The sequence below is a fragment of the Neodiprion lecontei genome, chromosome 5 (assembly GCF_021901455.1).
Source record: "Neodiprion lecontei isolate iyNeoLeco1 chromosome 5, iyNeoLeco1.1, whole genome shotgun sequence".
Taxonomy (NCBI): Eukaryota; Metazoa; Arthropoda; class Insecta; order Hymenoptera; family Diprionidae; genus Neodiprion; species Neodiprion lecontei.
In genome coordinates, this window is record NC_060264.1 from 35,264,088 (window position 1) to 35,281,581 (window position 17,494).

The 17,494-nt window shown below is 38.5% G+C and overlaps 2 protein-coding genes and 1 long non-coding RNA gene across 12 annotated transcripts in view; all 3 read right to left on the reverse strand.

Moving 5' to 3' along the window:
* Nucleotides 1–14,733, reverse strand: part of LOC107217283 (nuclear factor 1 C-type) — a 46,700-nt gene extending 31,967 nt beyond the window's left edge. For 2 of the 10 annotated variants that reach the window (XM_046740411.1, XM_015654754.2), the window contains exons 1-2: nucleotides 13,683–14,730; nucleotides 6,280–6,435 (exon numbers count right to left, since the gene is read on the reverse strand). In XM_046740411.1, the coding sequence (XP_046596367.1) occupies nucleotides 6,280–6,435; nucleotides 13,683–13,763 (237 nt within the window). In that variant the 5' untranslated portion in view covers nucleotides 13,764–14,730. Of the gene's footprint in view, nucleotides 1–6,279; nucleotides 6,436–6,511; nucleotides 7,130–7,837; nucleotides 8,493–8,524; nucleotides 8,889–13,682 lie in introns of those variants that run through there. The other 8 variants (XM_046740412.1, XM_046740413.1, XM_015654755.2 and 5 more) reach the window with 8 other exon arrangements.
* LOC124294577 lies at nucleotides 9,149–10,772 on the reverse strand. Its single transcript, XR_006904481.1, has 2 exons — nucleotides 10,506–10,772; nucleotides 9,149–9,231 (listed from the first exon to the last, which is right to left on the reverse strand). It is a non-coding gene; the product is annotated as an uncharacterized LOC124294577 (long non-coding RNA).
* Nucleotides 14,734–15,627: 894 nt separating the features above from the next.
* Nucleotides 15,628–17,397, reverse strand: LOC107217238 (actin-related protein 2/3 complex subunit 4). The gene is made up of 4 exons (XM_015654657.2): nucleotides 17,120–17,397; nucleotides 16,327–16,653; nucleotides 16,074–16,244; nucleotides 15,628–15,983 (listed from the first exon to the last, which is right to left on the reverse strand). Exons 1-4 carry the CDS (start codon nucleotides 17,120–17,122, stop codon nucleotides 15,978–15,980), a joined length of 507 nt encoding a protein of 168 aa, XP_015510143.1. The 5' UTR covers nucleotides 17,123–17,397; the 3' UTR covers nucleotides 15,628–15,977.
* Nucleotides 17,398–17,494: the final 97 nt, after the last annotated feature.

Consider the following 17,494-nt stretch of genomic DNA (forward strand, 5'->3'; position numbering starts at 1 on the left):
TTGCCTATAAAGAAATCTGGGCGTAGCTTTGTACGCGTCATAACGTTGTAACGTAAGGTTATCCGGTGCAGGGCTCGGTGCCAAATTAATAAATATATCCCCAGTCCATTCCACTCCCCTAGAATATGAAAAAAGAATCGAAAGACTGAAAACCATACCCTTATACCGCATCAAACTAGCTACCGACTGCATGCCATAGGTACTTAGATGTAACTGCTGTGGATATACATACGGAACATCCGAACATGCAGGAAAGCTGCAGCATGCCAATATGTATTTATGAATTATACGAATCTTCTCCCCGACGATATTCCGCATCCCTAACTATTTCAGTATTTTTCCGACTCTTGACACTTTTAGTCACATATTTTTCAACTCAATATTTTGGCCTGAATTTTGATACTCGGGAATTTTCGGGGTCGCTAAACACGAATCTGAAGTCGGAATTTGATAACTTCTAAATCCAAAATGGCAGATCCAATATGGCTGATGTAAATTCGATAATTCTCGTCGAAACTTGTTACTCGGGTGTTTTTGGGGTTATACGAAGAAACAAAGATCAATTGAAGTCATAAATGAACTGTGATAAGGCTAAGACGTGGAAATTTTTGAGGTTAGACGCTGAGCATCCTACTGTGATTGAAAGGGTTTAATAATCGTTGCGTACTTGCACAAATGTCTATCCGTAACACTCAGGCATATTGACAATTATGCATATTTACTGGTTATTATAATGTGTAATATATAAAATATAATATTCATTTGGTTATTTTGAAACGGTGCGAATATTTCATTAATTCATTTCACATTCAGTATACCGATCCATATGGCAATATTGTTGGTATCTATACGTATATATTATCTCGCAAATATATGTCTCGGTGCATTCTCAAACTCGCCACGTGACCTAGATTATATTCACATGCATTTTATCATCGGAACAATTCCGCGGACCTGCAGCCACACTTGGCAATGATTTGGAGCTTTTTCATTCCGTTATGAAAAATGCTTCCTGTTGGTGGTCGGAAAGAAATGAAAATTATACGTGACAGATTATATACGAATAATTAAATACCCATACTTTTATTCGCTTAAGTTGAATGTTACTTTTTTCGATTATACTCGTCGATTATACGAGTGACGGCCTACAATTTTCCTGCAGAAACTAAAGCCCAACTTATTGATCCTAAACTTTGACTTAAATTATTCTTATGCAAACCTCTTCGTCTACTTTCTCGTCATATTGCTTACTTGTTTGTTCCTTTTCTTTTATCATTTCATACTTCTTACTTGCATTATACATAATTCCCTTCACTTTTTTCCATCACCGCGGTTGCTCGTCAGTCGATTGTCAATCATCGGCATTGGTATACAGATTTGCCAACAAAAGATTAACTTATTCAGGCCGTATATGAACGTTCACATAACTGGTACATATTGTTGTACACATATAAGAGAAGGAGACGAGGATCGGCCGAGCGGTTTCGCACGTGTGTATTTTTATGAAGATAGATAGAAGTCTGGCGGATACGCCTTCGGATGCGTATTGTTAGGGCTTATAGCCTTCGGCCATCAGTCAATTTGACAGATTTAACAACCCTCTCTGACTTTTCACTTCGGCCGATTGTGCAGCGTAAAGAAAAATGTGTCTCGCGCTTTTGGGGTGTGGGGATAGTTATGCGGGATGCGTCTGCGTGTATAAAAGTTGTAAGAGAATAACAACCGGAGAAACGAGAAAGCTGCAGGGAAGAAAAAGAATATTACACAAGAATTGTTACACAGAGCGGACGGCGCTAAGGCATAAGAAATTTTAAGTTATGGCATCCATTAGCAGAAACAGTAAGCGAAAACTTCCGCGATATATACAACACGGAAGAATCAGGAAATCTCAAGTTTTTTTTCATATATTTTTTCGTCCTGAATGAGAAAGTTTCATACTTTATATCGCAATACATGGAAGAAATGAAAATTGTTCAAAAGATTAAATTAATTCCATAAATCCGATCTGTAAGCAATCGAAGCCTCGTAGGTATTATCTACAATATATAATTTGCGCACATATTAATTGTATGTATAATGTATGATAGGTATAACTTTACGTTTCCATCGTCAGTAAATTAACTAGAATGTATTTAGGCAGGTTAAAAGGTACCTCGAAGTATTAAATGGAGAAGTGCCCAATTCTACAGTAGATATAATACTGAAAATTTAACCCAACTGCCCTCCACTCTGGCGAAACTGTATGCAGAGCGAGTTTCACGTTTTAACCGGGAAAACAACGCAACTACGTCCCTTATATGTACTACCGCAGTTTATATTACGAACGTGAAAATTAGACGCTCTACACGTACGTTTTTCGGTTGCGGGATAAAACTTTTCACTATTACACTTTACGGAAATTATCCAACCTGAACACAAACTTTGGATTACATTATCGTTACTTTCCTTAATCTGGGAAACATAGCAGCTCTGAATAATACTAATTTTAAATTTCCTACTTGATAAATGTCAATTATATGCATAATTTCGCTAATCGGTTCTGAATTCATTTTAATTTTTTTTTTTTTTTTTTTGCATCCGATTTGAACAATTTTACAACTACTGAAAGTTTTGTTCTAGAATTCGAATTTGAACAATAATAAAAGAAGACTAAAATTATTTTCAGCAATTAATCAATCATACACAAAATATTATGCCGAATATATCATTCTAGAGTATTCGGCGAAAGTTTTACCCGCAAGTTCTATTTTCGTATAGTTCACACAGGTAATATACAAAACTAAACTACAATATGCGTACATATTTATGATTTTTCGATCACTTTCATGGAGATCGAGAATTAATCGTATTAGTATAACGACTGTTGCTAAAAGTATAATATTGTAGTTGGTGAAGAGGTTGAAATGAACTAGAACAAAAAAGAGACAGAAAAAATCAGGCAGAAAAGAGAAAACTCATTACGGAAAGAACCTCTACCTATACGTATAGATGCGGTAAATCTATCTATATGTATACACGTATACAGGTCTGATAGAGTGGGTACGACTAACCAAGAGAGAGAGAGAGAGAGAGAGAGAGGGGGGGGGGGGGAGAGAGAGAGGGAGAATGCTAGTTTGCATAAATTTAGGAAATACAACGAGGAAAATCGATATCCGCATAGAGATTATAGATGGTGGACGGTAGGCGCCACATAGCCGCAGCCTCCGTCGCTCCGTCGCTCGCTTACATAGATATATATATACTATATACATACATACACATACATGTTTATATATACATATATATATGCTCATCTCGTACGTTATACATGTGTGTATACGTACACATGCATAGATCTAGGTATATACACACCATGATAGGCAATTCACGTACATGTAGAAACAATTTTCCGCCGTAACTGCCTTCACGTTCCTTTTTCTCCTTTGACTGTTCTGTTTCGTTTTTTTCTTCTTCCCTTTTGTTTCGTGTTGTTGTTTTTTGTTTTTTTTTTTGCTTTTTTTTTTTCTCCGATGATACAACAAGATATTTCAAACAGCATTTAGAATAGATGTATTGTGCATTGCTCGTATTCAAAGCAATAACATTTTTTATCTAATAATGTATAATACAATATTATCATAAGATTACAGAATATATTGAATATCATGGAAAATTGAGATTTTAGCGGAAAAAATCGAGGTTCGCTTGAATTTTGTGTAAAATTTTGAACACAGTCTGCGGGAGTAGGCAGATGGGGAAAAAGATGTTACAGAAACGATATGAAAATAAATTATGAACAAAAAAAAGTATCGCAAAATAGCTCAAAGAGCGCAGCATTCCGCGCAGATAATAAATCTAAACTTTTGTACCGTCGTAAATTTATAACGTGGTGCAGTGGTCACGGTGCAAAGTATATGTACAGATATGCAGATGCGCGTCCATTGTACGTATGCAAGTATACGTATATAATGTATATATGTTTATAAGCCAACCAACTGAACGCTGCAGAATTGTTGAAATTTAATGTAAGCTTTCGAAAGTTTCCCCGCGCAGACACGCATGTACGTATACACGTACGCATACGTATAGGTGTAATGCATCTGTACGTGCATGCACATTCTGCGATTCTAGCTGCTGCAGCGTAAGCGCAGGCAGCATAGAATATAGTATAGGGATGTACCTATGTACACTAAGCGTAGGTATATCTACGCTTTTTCTTCATCTTTCGCCCCGCTGCAGATATGCACTTCGCATGAGCATCGAAACGGTTTTAGGAAATCATTGACGAGTCGATGTAGGGAAGTGTCGATCTTATTTAGGAACCCGCTTGAAGTTCTCCGACGGTAAAACAGTTTTCAAAACTCAAATTCACGGCGAACAGACCCATATTATGCCAGAAGTTGTCAGCCTTTTTATACACGAATTCTGTGGAATTCGACGTCATTGGAATATCGAGGAGTTTGACAATTAATACTGAATAATTGAACTACAATAAGCATTATACGAATAAGGTTAAACCGTGATCAACCAACGTTAAAGATAGTTTGTTGCACGCATGTTTAAGGACGATAACCATAGCCACTAAACAAAAAATAATCGTTGCATCGATTAGTCGCGTCCAAAAAAATAATCGAACACGACTCGATTGAATCGGTAAGAATTAATCGATTAATCGATTATTTCGCATTTTTTTTGAAACGGTGCATATGAAATCAAAATTTCTTGAATTTTAGCATGTAGTCTTAATAGCGAAACATATTTTTGATAATTCATAGTGTCATTCAAAATATTTTTCAATGTCAGATGAACATATTCATTTATCTTTTACTTATTATATCAAATAGGTGTACTTAGTAAGTACGACAATGATAATATTGCGTCGTTCACGGGTGTAAAAAGACAAAAACGAATTGTGAAGAAAATTAATCTAGTCGGTCGATTAATCGAGTTTGAAAAATAATCGACTATACTCGATTAATCGGGAAAAAATAATCGATTATTCCTGATCATTCTTAGACGAAATTCTACGAATATGAAGGCAGCGGAAACTGGCTAAAAACCTGGTTGCAGGACTCGGCAGACCGATGAAAACCACGAATAGCGGACAGAGGATATAGGTATCTATGTATACCAACCGGCGGACTAGACTGCAGGTATCGATTTCGTACATGAAGAGTAAAGAGAAAACTCAGCGGTGTTCGTTCGTTGGCTTTTCATAAACGGCTAGCCTAGCCTAGTCTATCTGTGTATATACACACGCCTTTCCACCGCTCCTGTATGTACACGTGGATGTACATATGTAGGTACACTCCTCTTATCGGTATTTTCCCGACTGTATAACTTCGGCAGTTTCGGTTCGTTCACTAAATACCACTGCTGCTACCACTGCCGCTACTGCTTCTGCTGCTGCATCCTGGGATGAAAATATTGATCAACCGCAGAACGGGAAGAAAGTGGACGAAGAGTATGAACGGATATTCGAATGCCAATGGAAAATAGGTGGGCATAAGGTATAAGTCGGAGTTGCGTTCGCTGTCTTTGGGACACATATTGATAACATCGGTTTTCCGGGAAAAAGGCAAATCGAGCCTAGGTTCCGGTTAATTATTATCAAAATCGTTCACCTCGATCGGTGTTGTTACGGTGTGGATATTTTTGTGTCGATTTTCGATTAAATCGATTATTTTTCATGATGATCGGTTTTTCGTTTTTAGTCCCATGAACAATGCAATACAATATCAATTTATGTAATTCGAGTATCAATTATTATCATCGTCTTACTTAGTAAGTATATTTGATATAATAAGCAGAGAGAATTGAATATTTTTACCTGAAAGTGAAAAATATTTTAAATGAAACTAGAAATTATCACAAAACTTTTCCGCTATTAGGAATGCGTAGTGAAATTTACGAAATTTTGGTTTCAATTGCACCGTTTCAAAGAAATACGGAATAATCGGTCAATCGATTCATTTTTACCTATTCAATCGAGTCGTGTTCAATTGTTTTCGTGGACTCTCGATTAATCGATGCACCGATTATTTTTACATTTTTGTCAGTGGCCATCGCTAATGGACGTCTCACGATCGGATGCAGGATTCAGCTAAGTTACCTCAACGATGTGGCTATTCAGACCCGGCAAATTATCTTTAAACGTAATGATTTTACCGTGGCAACCACAATGAGAATTAATTTCTTGAGCTTCTTTGTGTAATGAGCCCGATCAGGACAATCATTGGGAGGTTAGGTTACAAGGTTCCGAACACTGCACGAAAAATCGGACAAGAAACTAGGACTCACCTGCAGTTCTTCCTTGCACTGTCTTTCCTCTTCGAGGCTCATTCGCTTCTCGTGCTTTTTGTAGTATCTCCGCTTGGCTGCTTGTAGATTGAACCACGTATACGAGAAAGACTTGACGAACGGTAGCAGAGCTTCTATAAACGGATGGAACTCATCCTGAAATCAATCGCATCATCGAGCTTTACAAGTCTGCGTCATTCTCCCCTACAACCAGTGACGAAAAAGATTATACCATCGATCAGTTTTTTTGTTCAAATACACTGAACGCTGCAGCATGCGCAAGGTTAAGAAAAACAGCTTTCATATTTAACAGTCATCATCATCATCATCAGCATCATCATCATCGTGCTCGTTGGAGTTTTAATCACAGAAGGATAAAGGCAATAAAGTAAAAGAGGTGGATTGGAAAACCGTTTGGTCTATAATAAAACTAATATTACAGATTTCGCCGTAGTTTTTTCTTTCTCCATTTAGGAGGTTGAAATTAGTAACGTTGTCATAATGAAACATTGGTGAAAAAATCACAATTTTTTATTAATTTTACAATGATTTCGAAGGAACTAAGATTTAGAAATATGAGTATGTTTTGTTTTATTGCGGTCTGATGAATTTCAGACAATTTCAAAATGTCGAAATAACAGTTTTTCCTCAGCATGAATCGTTACAATAACGTTACCACCTTCAGATTTGTGTCCATGTGACTTGTACGATGCAAAGAACTACGCCGAAGATTCAAACTTCTACATTCTAATATGTATGTATGCAAACGTAGTAGTGGTGAGAGTACGTGAGGGTTGAAATGTCGTCGACCTTTCGGTGGAGGATTTTCTCCCTCTCTTCTCAGCTAGCTCGAATCCTGCGTCTTCTGTCTACTGAACATACCTATATTGCAATCCCGCATCGTTGTTGAAACAGCGGAGTTCCGCGAAACGGAAACGAAAACGAGGGAAAAAAAAGCTTCAACAATGGCCGTGAGACAAGAGAATGAAAAAGTTTTAAATTTTGAATAGAAAAAAATTGTTTCCTTATTTATGTTGCGCGCTATCCATGTCCGCGGTGGTTGGTTTACACGACTCCAAGCTAGTTAGGAACCAATTCGAGTTGAATGAATTCCAATCGAATATTTGCTCAACCTAGATCGAATGAACGTGCACGTGGTTTAAATACACCTACATGACTCTTCCATTTCCAACTTGGTCAACTATTCAACACAATTTATGACTTATCAATAGTTCGAATAGTTGACTATTGGTGAACGATAAACGTTTCCATACCATAAGTAAACAATTCGGTGCATAATTTCTGTTGTATAAATAAAATCGTCGAAATTTTTACCATAAATCGACAAATACTCGTTACTTATGAATATCGAACCGCGTTGCCGTATAAAAATACGCGTCGAAAACAGTCGAGGGGATAGTTTACACATGCAAATCTGTAAACGTAGTTCTCTTATAAACAATAAAATGTAGAAAGAGAAACCTTTTCGATCTGCACGGAGAAAAAAGTAATTGATCGTTCTGACGATATTACACATAGTATAGTAGATCCTACGTACATACGTGATGTCACGTCACAATTGTGACGATTTTATTCGCAAGCTCACAGCAGTCTACTGCTGACATCTGTTGGCACCGGTGAGTCAATAATGCTGCGAGCTTCTTGCCAAGATTCTTTTCACACCGAACGGTATGCACATTTACGTTTTATTTTTATTCTCATTACCGTAGTCATCGTCTCAATCCTCGTCACTATTATTGTGAATTATTTTTAGTTTTCATGCTGTTATGGTAATGTGTCGAGCTTTGAATGATTTTCAAGAACCCCTCGTAATAATTTCTAGAATGTTAGAAGGTGTGAGAAAAATCGCGTTGACGATAACGATGTTCCAGAATTACATGTAAAAGCGTTATTCCAAAAGGAACACATCCGCCTCCATACGCTCCACGACGAACGAACAACTGTGTACAGGTAAAAGCTCAGTCACATTAAGGCATTGTGACAATATCCTCATACCACGTGTTACATACGCGACATGCACAACACGCATGCAATCAAGCTCTTTAACGGTTAAACTTTTTTTCCATCTTTCACTTTGAGTACAATATTAAGACGATCATTGGGCCAAAGCAAGAACTGCAGCGTTATTGCGCAACGCGGCGCTAAAATAAGAAATATTCTAGAGAGAGGCGAGAATCGAAAACAGAATAAAAAATAAGCATCGAAAGCTCGTGGCGACACCAACCATCGAATAGTGACAAGCACGTTGGCCGCTGTAGCACACACTACCGTCTCTCAATGTTTATTCTCCACCGCTAATAAAAGTTAGCTAGATTCGAGCCGGGGCCGCAGAGGACTGCTGATCGACTTTCTTTCTTCGTTCCACGTTGTCAGAAGTTGTTGCAGCCCGCACGATGTGCTAACGGCAATAGTAAGAGGACTGCAGCGAAGTGGTCGCGGAAGACCTCCTCTAGCCCCTCTTTTCTCAAATACCTTCGACTCATCTGCTTTACTTTTTTTCTTGTTCTCTCTTCCCCCGTTCTTCTTTTCTTTTCAACGGCTGCTTCCGATTTCTTTTTTTACTTTTTTTTTCGATTTCTTCTGCTTTGCTGTATTTTGTTCTTTTATTTTTAAATTTTATTAATATTATTATCTTTCCTCAACTGTGTTTATTTTCTCTGTTTTCTATTTTCTCATCACTATAATTAGTATATATTTATATCGTGTACCACACACTCCGAACTTATACTTTGTTCACGTGCCACACTGCGAGTTGTACGTATTGGTGTATACAAATTCTCTGTTTTATGCAACGTGGTTGGTAAGTAAGTTTTAGGCGTGTATTCGTTTTTTTCTTCTCGTTTTTTACTCAATCGCGGCGCGGTTTTCTTCTAGTGTTTCAATTTCTTCCTGATGAATTTATCCACATTTACAGTGCTGGGAGCTTCAATTCTATATTTATATTCGCATTACACACGGTTAGGTGATATCGTGTGTATAGGTATATAACTTGGGCGCGCGCGCAATATGTATATATACGTGTAACTATATATCTATTATGTTTTTAACGCGAGGGACAGATTTTATTTTTAAATATTATGTTGGAGCAAGACGAGAATAAGAGAAGGCAAAATAAAAAAAATAAAAAATAAAGAAACCAAGAAAGAAAGAAAGAAAAATTACAAAAAATACAGTATGTACTGTAGAAATGACCGACCGCAAAATTTTTATGTTATACTTTGATCTGAACGATTGTAATTGTCCAACTGCATAAACGTTGTAAAGAGCCTAATTTTGTTCGTAGATTTGCTTTTTTCGAAATTGTGAAAATCTGCAGACAATACGATATCAAATGCTATATCTACATGCTCGACGAATAGAGTTACAACTGACTAAAATTAGTAACAGGTAGTACTACCACTGCAGTCAGTCCATTTATACTTTTCATTAGGTAGGTATCTTTTTCCGTTCATATGTTATTTAAATAAATGTATATTCGCGAGTTGATCCAAGGCATGTGTGGCGCGGTACTCGTTAAAAAAAACAATCGATCAACGATTAAACCTGCTTTGAATTTTTCTCCTTGAGAAGTGATGAAAAAAACAAAGAAAATCTATAGTGATTTATTACACAGCCGTTTTGACCTACTCCGCATCATTCCCAGTGCTACGATTCGCACTACGATTTTATAATTCGTTTATTGTAATTGTGCGCATAAGAAGAAAGACGACACAAAGGTATTGATGACTATTACGTATATATACATATATATTGTATATATACATATACAGGAGTTTGAAATTAGTGACCACTGTTGTTATATATTAAAATTGATTCGTCGAAATTGGTCGTAGTAAAATATCTTTTCATTGATTATTTAAAAGGTTGCGACGTTTCGATCGGCTACGGCCAATCATCATCAGGTAATAATTAATGACGATCCTATGAACTTGACGTGTTATTGTCTCGCCATGTCAGGAAGAAGTCCCTGACAGGGTTGAGTTGTCTTCTTCCTGACATGGCGAGACAATAACATGTTAAGCTCATAGGATCGTCAGTAATTATTGCCTGATGATGATTGACCGTAGCCGATGGAAACGTCGCAACCTTTTAAATAATCAATGAAAAGATATTTTACCATGACCAATATCGACGAATCAATTTTAATGCATATATATATATATATATATATATATATACATATATATGTACAGGTATATAAACACCGTTTCTTCTAGATCGGCAAATTATTGTTTCTTAGATCCCTCTTCTCTTGGCACACGCGGCAAACTTGAGACGCTCTCTTTATCTTTCCCTCTTTTGTCTCTTTATATTTAAGGACTAACTTGCGTGCGGTTTTCCGCGCGTATCCCTCTCTCGTCAGAGAGGGAGAGAGAGGTCCGTCTCACTCTCTCGCGATCTTAGCGACTCTCGGGGCGTTAGCGCGCAAAGAGAATCGACGACGACAGAGTCGCGGCGGCACTGAGCAATGACGATCTGGTGAGAACCAGCAGACCTGCTCTCGCTCGCTTCTCCTCGGCTCCACGTACATACAGGTATGGCACCCCAAACCGTCTATTATTAGCCGTTGTCCTAGCCTGCTAGATTGCTGCCCTCGACGACCAAAACGTCACCCGCCGCCACACGCGGCTCACTTCGCCGCGGCAGCCTCGCGAAGCGGTATATTTGAAGAGCCTCTGTGCCGGCTGCGTCTTCATTCAGTCAAGTCAACCCTGTAACGGGCTTCGTTGCGATGGTCATTCCCCTGCCGGTAGACGCAGAAGCGCGAAACTTCCCACGGGAGGTTCAAGTTCTCAAGTTTTCGCATTTCCTGAAGAATTTACCCAGCGAATCAAGTAATTCAATGCCCCAAACTCGGTACATATAAGCCATGTTTGGTATTCCTCTGTCAATGTTATACTTCTTAACCCATTCAGCCACAGTGGGATGCTCAGCGTCCCACCTCGAAAATTTCCATGTCCTGGTCTTTTCACAGTTTATTTACAACTTAAAATGATTTTCGTTAATTCGTATTACCTCAAGAAAAAAAAAAAAAACCCGAGTAACAAGTTTTGGTCAGAATCATCGAATTTTCATACTTTCTTCGATTTTACATCCGCTATATTGGATCCGCCTTTTTGGATTTAGAAATTATCAAACTTCGACTTCAGATTTCTGATCCGCGACCCCAGAAATTTCGGAGTAACAAAATTCCAGCCAAAGTATTGAGTTGAAAAATATACAACTGAAAGGGTTAAACGCGATTAATTTCGCAATCTTAACACCGCGCGGATGTTTGGAGAATACATTGGTATTTCAGAATCAGGAAATCACGTCGAACAAAAGCGAGTATACTCAAACGATTGCGAAATATTCTTGCAGTGCTTGGCTTCCATTTTCTATTCATCTTTTTATATCAAGCAACGATTAAACTTTCTTTTCAGCAACTTCACGTAGGTGTTATTTAAGTAATTTTTCTAAAACGTAATAACTGACGTATCTTGCAAGCAGAGAAGAATTTCGCTAGTGGAGAGATTTCTGATCATTATAAAATTGCACACTTGTAAATGAAATTGTAAATTTATATCCGGCCTAATTCATGTAATGGGAATGTGGAAATTTTAACAATTCTAAACGACGTCGGTGTGCAGTGAGCGTGGTAGCCACGTTCTTGTACAAACTCCATGCAGTGGAATCGCGTTGTAGGCGACCACTAGGCTGCTGCAACCAATCGATAGCCAAACTTCTCTGTCTGGCGAGACTGTGGACAAACGACTACGACGATACGGATTCGCACTGCATACTCGCGTTATGAAACGCGGTACACGTGCTACTTCCGTCTATGCGGAATAATTTATTATAACGCTCTGTTCAAAAGTCCCCGTTACTCTGATCCCACTTTTTTTACGTCGACTTGCAGTTTGAAAACGCTTGCTTCCCCTCGGAAAGTTAGTTTTCCAACTCTGGAAAAGAGGTTGAGGAATGACCTCGTGTTTGTTGAGATATCTTCAAGTTGAGCAAACGGCGCGTATGGTTCCAATTGATATAAACAAGTTTGGCATCGTTAACGATGTCTGATTGAGGAATTTTCCTCGAGGCTAAAGCTGTACAAGCTTTTCAAAAACTATTGAGTCAAACTGTAGAATACTCGTATACATAACCGTTGGTCAAGAGTCGAAGGATATTTCATCCCCGATACCCGTCCCGCAGAATACCAGAGTTGGGAAAGCTCCCGTGTTTGTCTAGACTCCACACCAGACGGTAGGATAATATGATTTCAGTTTGAGTCAAATCTGCGTAATTGCTGTATGGCGTCTGGATTGTGAAATGGCAAGTGGTGAGGAACAAAAAAAAAAGACGAAGCGAAAAATATCTGTCTACAGTTAGTGAAACTTTTTTATCACCGATCTCTGACCATTGCGGAAAAAAGTGGTTTGACAAACGGCTGCACCACCAGGACTAGCTAAGACCTCTACCAAAGAACGTAATCAGATAGCGAGTAGACATCTTCGTCTGGCAAGGTTTACTGAACACCGATAGATTAAGATCTGCGAGACAGAAGGGAAAATAATAGTAGGAGAGATAGCTGAGTACTATACCGTTGGAGGATGACGGGTATTAAATCTCTTCGCGCGTTTGTAACGTAATTTCTGAAGTCTCAAGTTGCTCTGCACATGCAACTAATATTCGAATAGTATACCGATGCTTCTCAATGGATTCGTTTCCAACAGTTTTCGACATTCTTACGCGAAGGATGTATAATTGTTTCGTTTGAGAAACATTGGGTCCTGTACCGGAGATGATCAGATACTGTATCATCCACTACGGAAAATTTCAAAATATTTCCGAAGCGTTGGTGCGTCCTTCGATGAGCCACTGATTATGAGCTGATTTCAAATAATGTGTAGGAATCAGTGTGTCGTAATTGGTGTACTTATCGATTCGAATCATTGTCTCATTCAAGTTTTAGTGCACCGAGTTTAGCTTCAAAATATCATCCAAGTGCGCCCGATTTGGGCCGGATTTTTGCATTCGGAAGACGTCTCAGCCACAACTCTGATTCACAGTTAATTTTTGATTCAATTTTAAGCAAAGAGTCAACCCTTAGTACACCACTACCGTATTATGCATATACTTCTAGTACACGTTCGCCTTCATTCAGTCATTTTCTAAATTATATGTATACTAAGTTGACAAAACATGATTGATATCTAGCCAACGAATGAGAATGACTACTTTTGGGCTGTGCAAATAATTATTATAAACAAAAAATAACAAGAGGCAGTGTGTTTGCGGTATGGTCAACAATGTTAGCACGTTTATAAGCATGTCGAAACAGTTTAAAGAAACGGATGCAGTTATATTTCGTTAGAGACAAATCTATTATTGATATCTATAAGCACCTGTCCTACGGAAGGAGCCTGAAGATATGTCGACACATCCGGTTCCACCATACAGCTCCTTAGAGTATCCGGGATGAACATGAGGAGATGTGTAGACGATGTCAATCCGGATTGTTGATGTTGCGTTTCGGGGTAATAGTTTTGACGATAATTACAATGATGTTGATTATTTGGTAAAATTGTTGGCGGTAATGAGTTATTATCACTGAAGATGTTTCTGTTATTACCGCCACAACGGTTATCTAGGCACTCGTAAATATTGGCGGTTGGTTAAAAAACCGTATTAAAATGTACTAAGGAAGAAAATAGTGAAAAAATATCCTACTACTAATATTATTATTTCCCGCCGCACAGAACTCGAAGATAGAGCGTCAACCTCTCCGGGGATATCAACGAGAACAAACACCACCAACACCACAATTAACCGTCGTTTCGTAATAAGTACAAATAATTTGCTGGCTCTTCGCTGATCTGCTCTTCGGCGGTTTGAGGAAAATATCTCGTGCAGGCAATCCCTGCAGATCGACTTAGAAAGGTAAAACCTCTCGATAATATTCTGCTCTATCTTCCCTGCACTGTCGTCGGTCAGTCTGGGATTCTTCTTGCTCCTGCTCCTTTTGTTCTCGTTTTTGATATTCGGCGTCGCACTGGTCACGCTGCCGCTCTCGTACTTATTATCGTTACTACTATTATTGTTGTTGTTGTTATTATTATTATCTTCGTTGTTACGGTGGTGGTGCTGGTAATTGTTGGGTGGTGCAACACCGCACCCACGCACAAGCATCCTACCCAAACACACACCACACTCGGGGAGAATGTATAAGAGATGTTCAAAATGAGTGTATAAATAATAAATAAACAAATAAATAAACTCAACTATCAGACCGACCCGCAGCCGATGCTTACGAGGCGTCGTACACCCTCGTTACCGTGCGGAAGACGCAGTCCCAAACTAGTGGAACACCACCAGCTACGAGATGAGAATATAGTCAAGCCTTGCCGCTTACCGCTTGCGTCGGCGTGCGTTTGCAGGGGGTCGAGGGGCACGACGTTTGAAAAGCGCAAGCTCTGAACACCCGAAGAGTCGCGACTCGCGCCGCGCCGCAACGCCGAGCTTCACTCTCCTCTCTCTCTCCCTTCCGCCCTCTCGCGCATTGCTCTGCTTGTCTTTCAGCCCAGAAGGGGGGGGGGACTCCCCGTTATTACCGAGCAAACGGGGTTAGATGCGCGCGAATCGCGCCTCTCTATCGTTTTTTTTTCTGTCTTTCACTCGCGCCTCCTCTCTTTTATTTACCCACCGAGGATAATTCTTCTTTTTTTTCCCGCTGAAAATCGACTGAAATTTTTTTCTTTCTTAGTATCTAACCGAGAGTTGAGGTATTGTAATCCTTTTGAATTCATGTTAATACTTTTTTTTTCGTGACGATCGAAATCTCGAATGCTTATTGTATTTGTAATTCGATTGGTAAACAGAGCGACGTCCGATAATTTGGTAGAATAGCCGTTCGAGGTAAAAAAAGTTCACGAACATTCCGTAAATTTCGTCTTTTTTCGGCAATTCACCAACATCATAAATAATTTAAAGGGATTATCAAAAAAAATAGGTCGCCACGGATATAAAAGATTCTGTACTCATCGAAAAAAACTCAACTGCAGTCGATAAAAGCCACCGCGCGCTATTTTCAAACGGAAATTACTGTTACACGTCTTACTGTATTAGAAATTCACTCATAATTTTCCATATTCTTTTCTTAAAAAAAATTAGCACTCCCGTAAAACATTCCTACCTGCCATTTTACGAATGGTCTTTTTCGAATAAAATTATTTTCAAACGAATTCACACATTGTCCACGAGCTATTCGTCAAAAAACTGTACTTTATACGCACATAGTCATTTTCACCCAAACAGGTAAGAAGGAATTGAAAGACACTCGACAGATCGTAGTTAATCATTACTGTTATTATTATTATTATTATTATTATTATTATTATTACTAGCACTATTATAATTATTATTCATCGATTGTTACAGTATTATATATTTTTTTTCTAAAAGAATACGCACTGATAAGTGACGTAAGGCCGGAATGGCAGCAGGTAAAAAAAATTCGATTGACATCACGTCATCACATGGATGACTCATTGGTGGAACGGCTTTTAAATACAAATTACCGATTAACCAGGGGTCACAGGGTTTTTTTTTTATCAACATTTGAGCGATTCAATATAGCTTACAAGTCCTATAGTGACATCCCGATTTTCCTTCGGCTATGATCTTGTAGCTTTGTGAACAGGCTAAAACTAAAAACGGATAATAAATGAAAGTTTACTTTATTTAAGAGTATTATTCCAAAGAATAAACACAACTGACAATGAATGCTGAATACTAACCCTTTTTAAAAATTCCTCTGCACAGATTCGAGCTCTCGCGTTCACAGATAGTTTCATTTCGCTGATTTCCTTGTCTATTTCTTCCATGAAATGAATAACAAAGTCAACGAGCTTGTGCTTGAACATTTGTTCAGTGTGGAAGTTTGTGATTAGAAAACTGATATCGTACCCCTGGAAGTGAGAATGTGACAACAATTGTGGTCCAGTTGCTGGAGTATTGGAAAGGAGGTCTTGGTCAAAGTAAGCAACTTACATCTATTGGTTTCCTCCTAAGTATAACAAAATTCTCAGCACGCATCATCATAAACCTCATAAATTTGTGGCATAATATCTTTTCAATCTCATCAGCCTGTTTGACAGATATGCTAACTCTGACACTATTGATGCTGGATTCAATCAGCACCCTTTCTTTGTCGTTTCTGCTTATCATCACTGGGGTCAGGAGAAGCTCTTTACTCGACATCACCTCCACCTCTGGCTTATTGTGACGCTCTACATCCTGGGAGGAAAAGTTTTCCAAACACATCGCTGCTGTCAGTGTACGTCGCACTGCTGTTAGATAAGGCTTCAATGTTGCCGACTGTAAAAATGCATCATTAATAAAGATATTTGAACATGTATATCACTCTGCAGCTAAACTAATAAATGTTTGGAGAGGAAAAACAGGAAGTCTAATCGAGAACCCGGAACTATTGGTATCAAAAATTTTATATCGGTATAAGGATAAGTTAGATATCAAATTCAAATGATCAATCTCTGTGTTGGTTTTATTAAATATCATTCACAAAAAACATTATTCAACATTCCGATATTGAATGGATTTTCATACGAAGTAGGTGTAGGTCTAAACAATTTTGGTCTAGGGATTCCAGAAATAAACAGGAGTACTGTATTGTCGTTATTTTAATATAAATGTGAAAGCGTTCGTTCCAGCTTATTTGTTATCAAGCCGAGATCACATCCGGTGTAGAAGATAAGGGAAAGAGGTGGAAAGCAAAAGTAACCATAACCTAAACTTTGAGGCAAGACAAACATGAACTACTTACCATTGTTTATCTGTATATTATCCTTATCTGAGCCCGTTTATTTCTGGTCTGTTTTCAATTTTCGGTCAAGCTTTCTGTAGTCAACTTCTCACTTTCAGGTCCTACAATCCCGCTACTAATAATTCACTCAACCCAAAGCAAATGACACATTCCCAAACTTGAAGGGTTGGGTTGAGAGGATAGGTTCTTGACGTTCTTGACCATTGGCTGTGACAGATTTGAGACACGCCTTTGCATCACCATCTATTGGCGGCTGTAGTACTAAACAATCCGACTGCTCCGCCAAACTTGGGTTGAATATAAAAAATGGGTGCGTCCCAAATTCGGTGGGCCCGGAGATAACTTGACGTTTCTGCATTACCGACGATCGTGTAA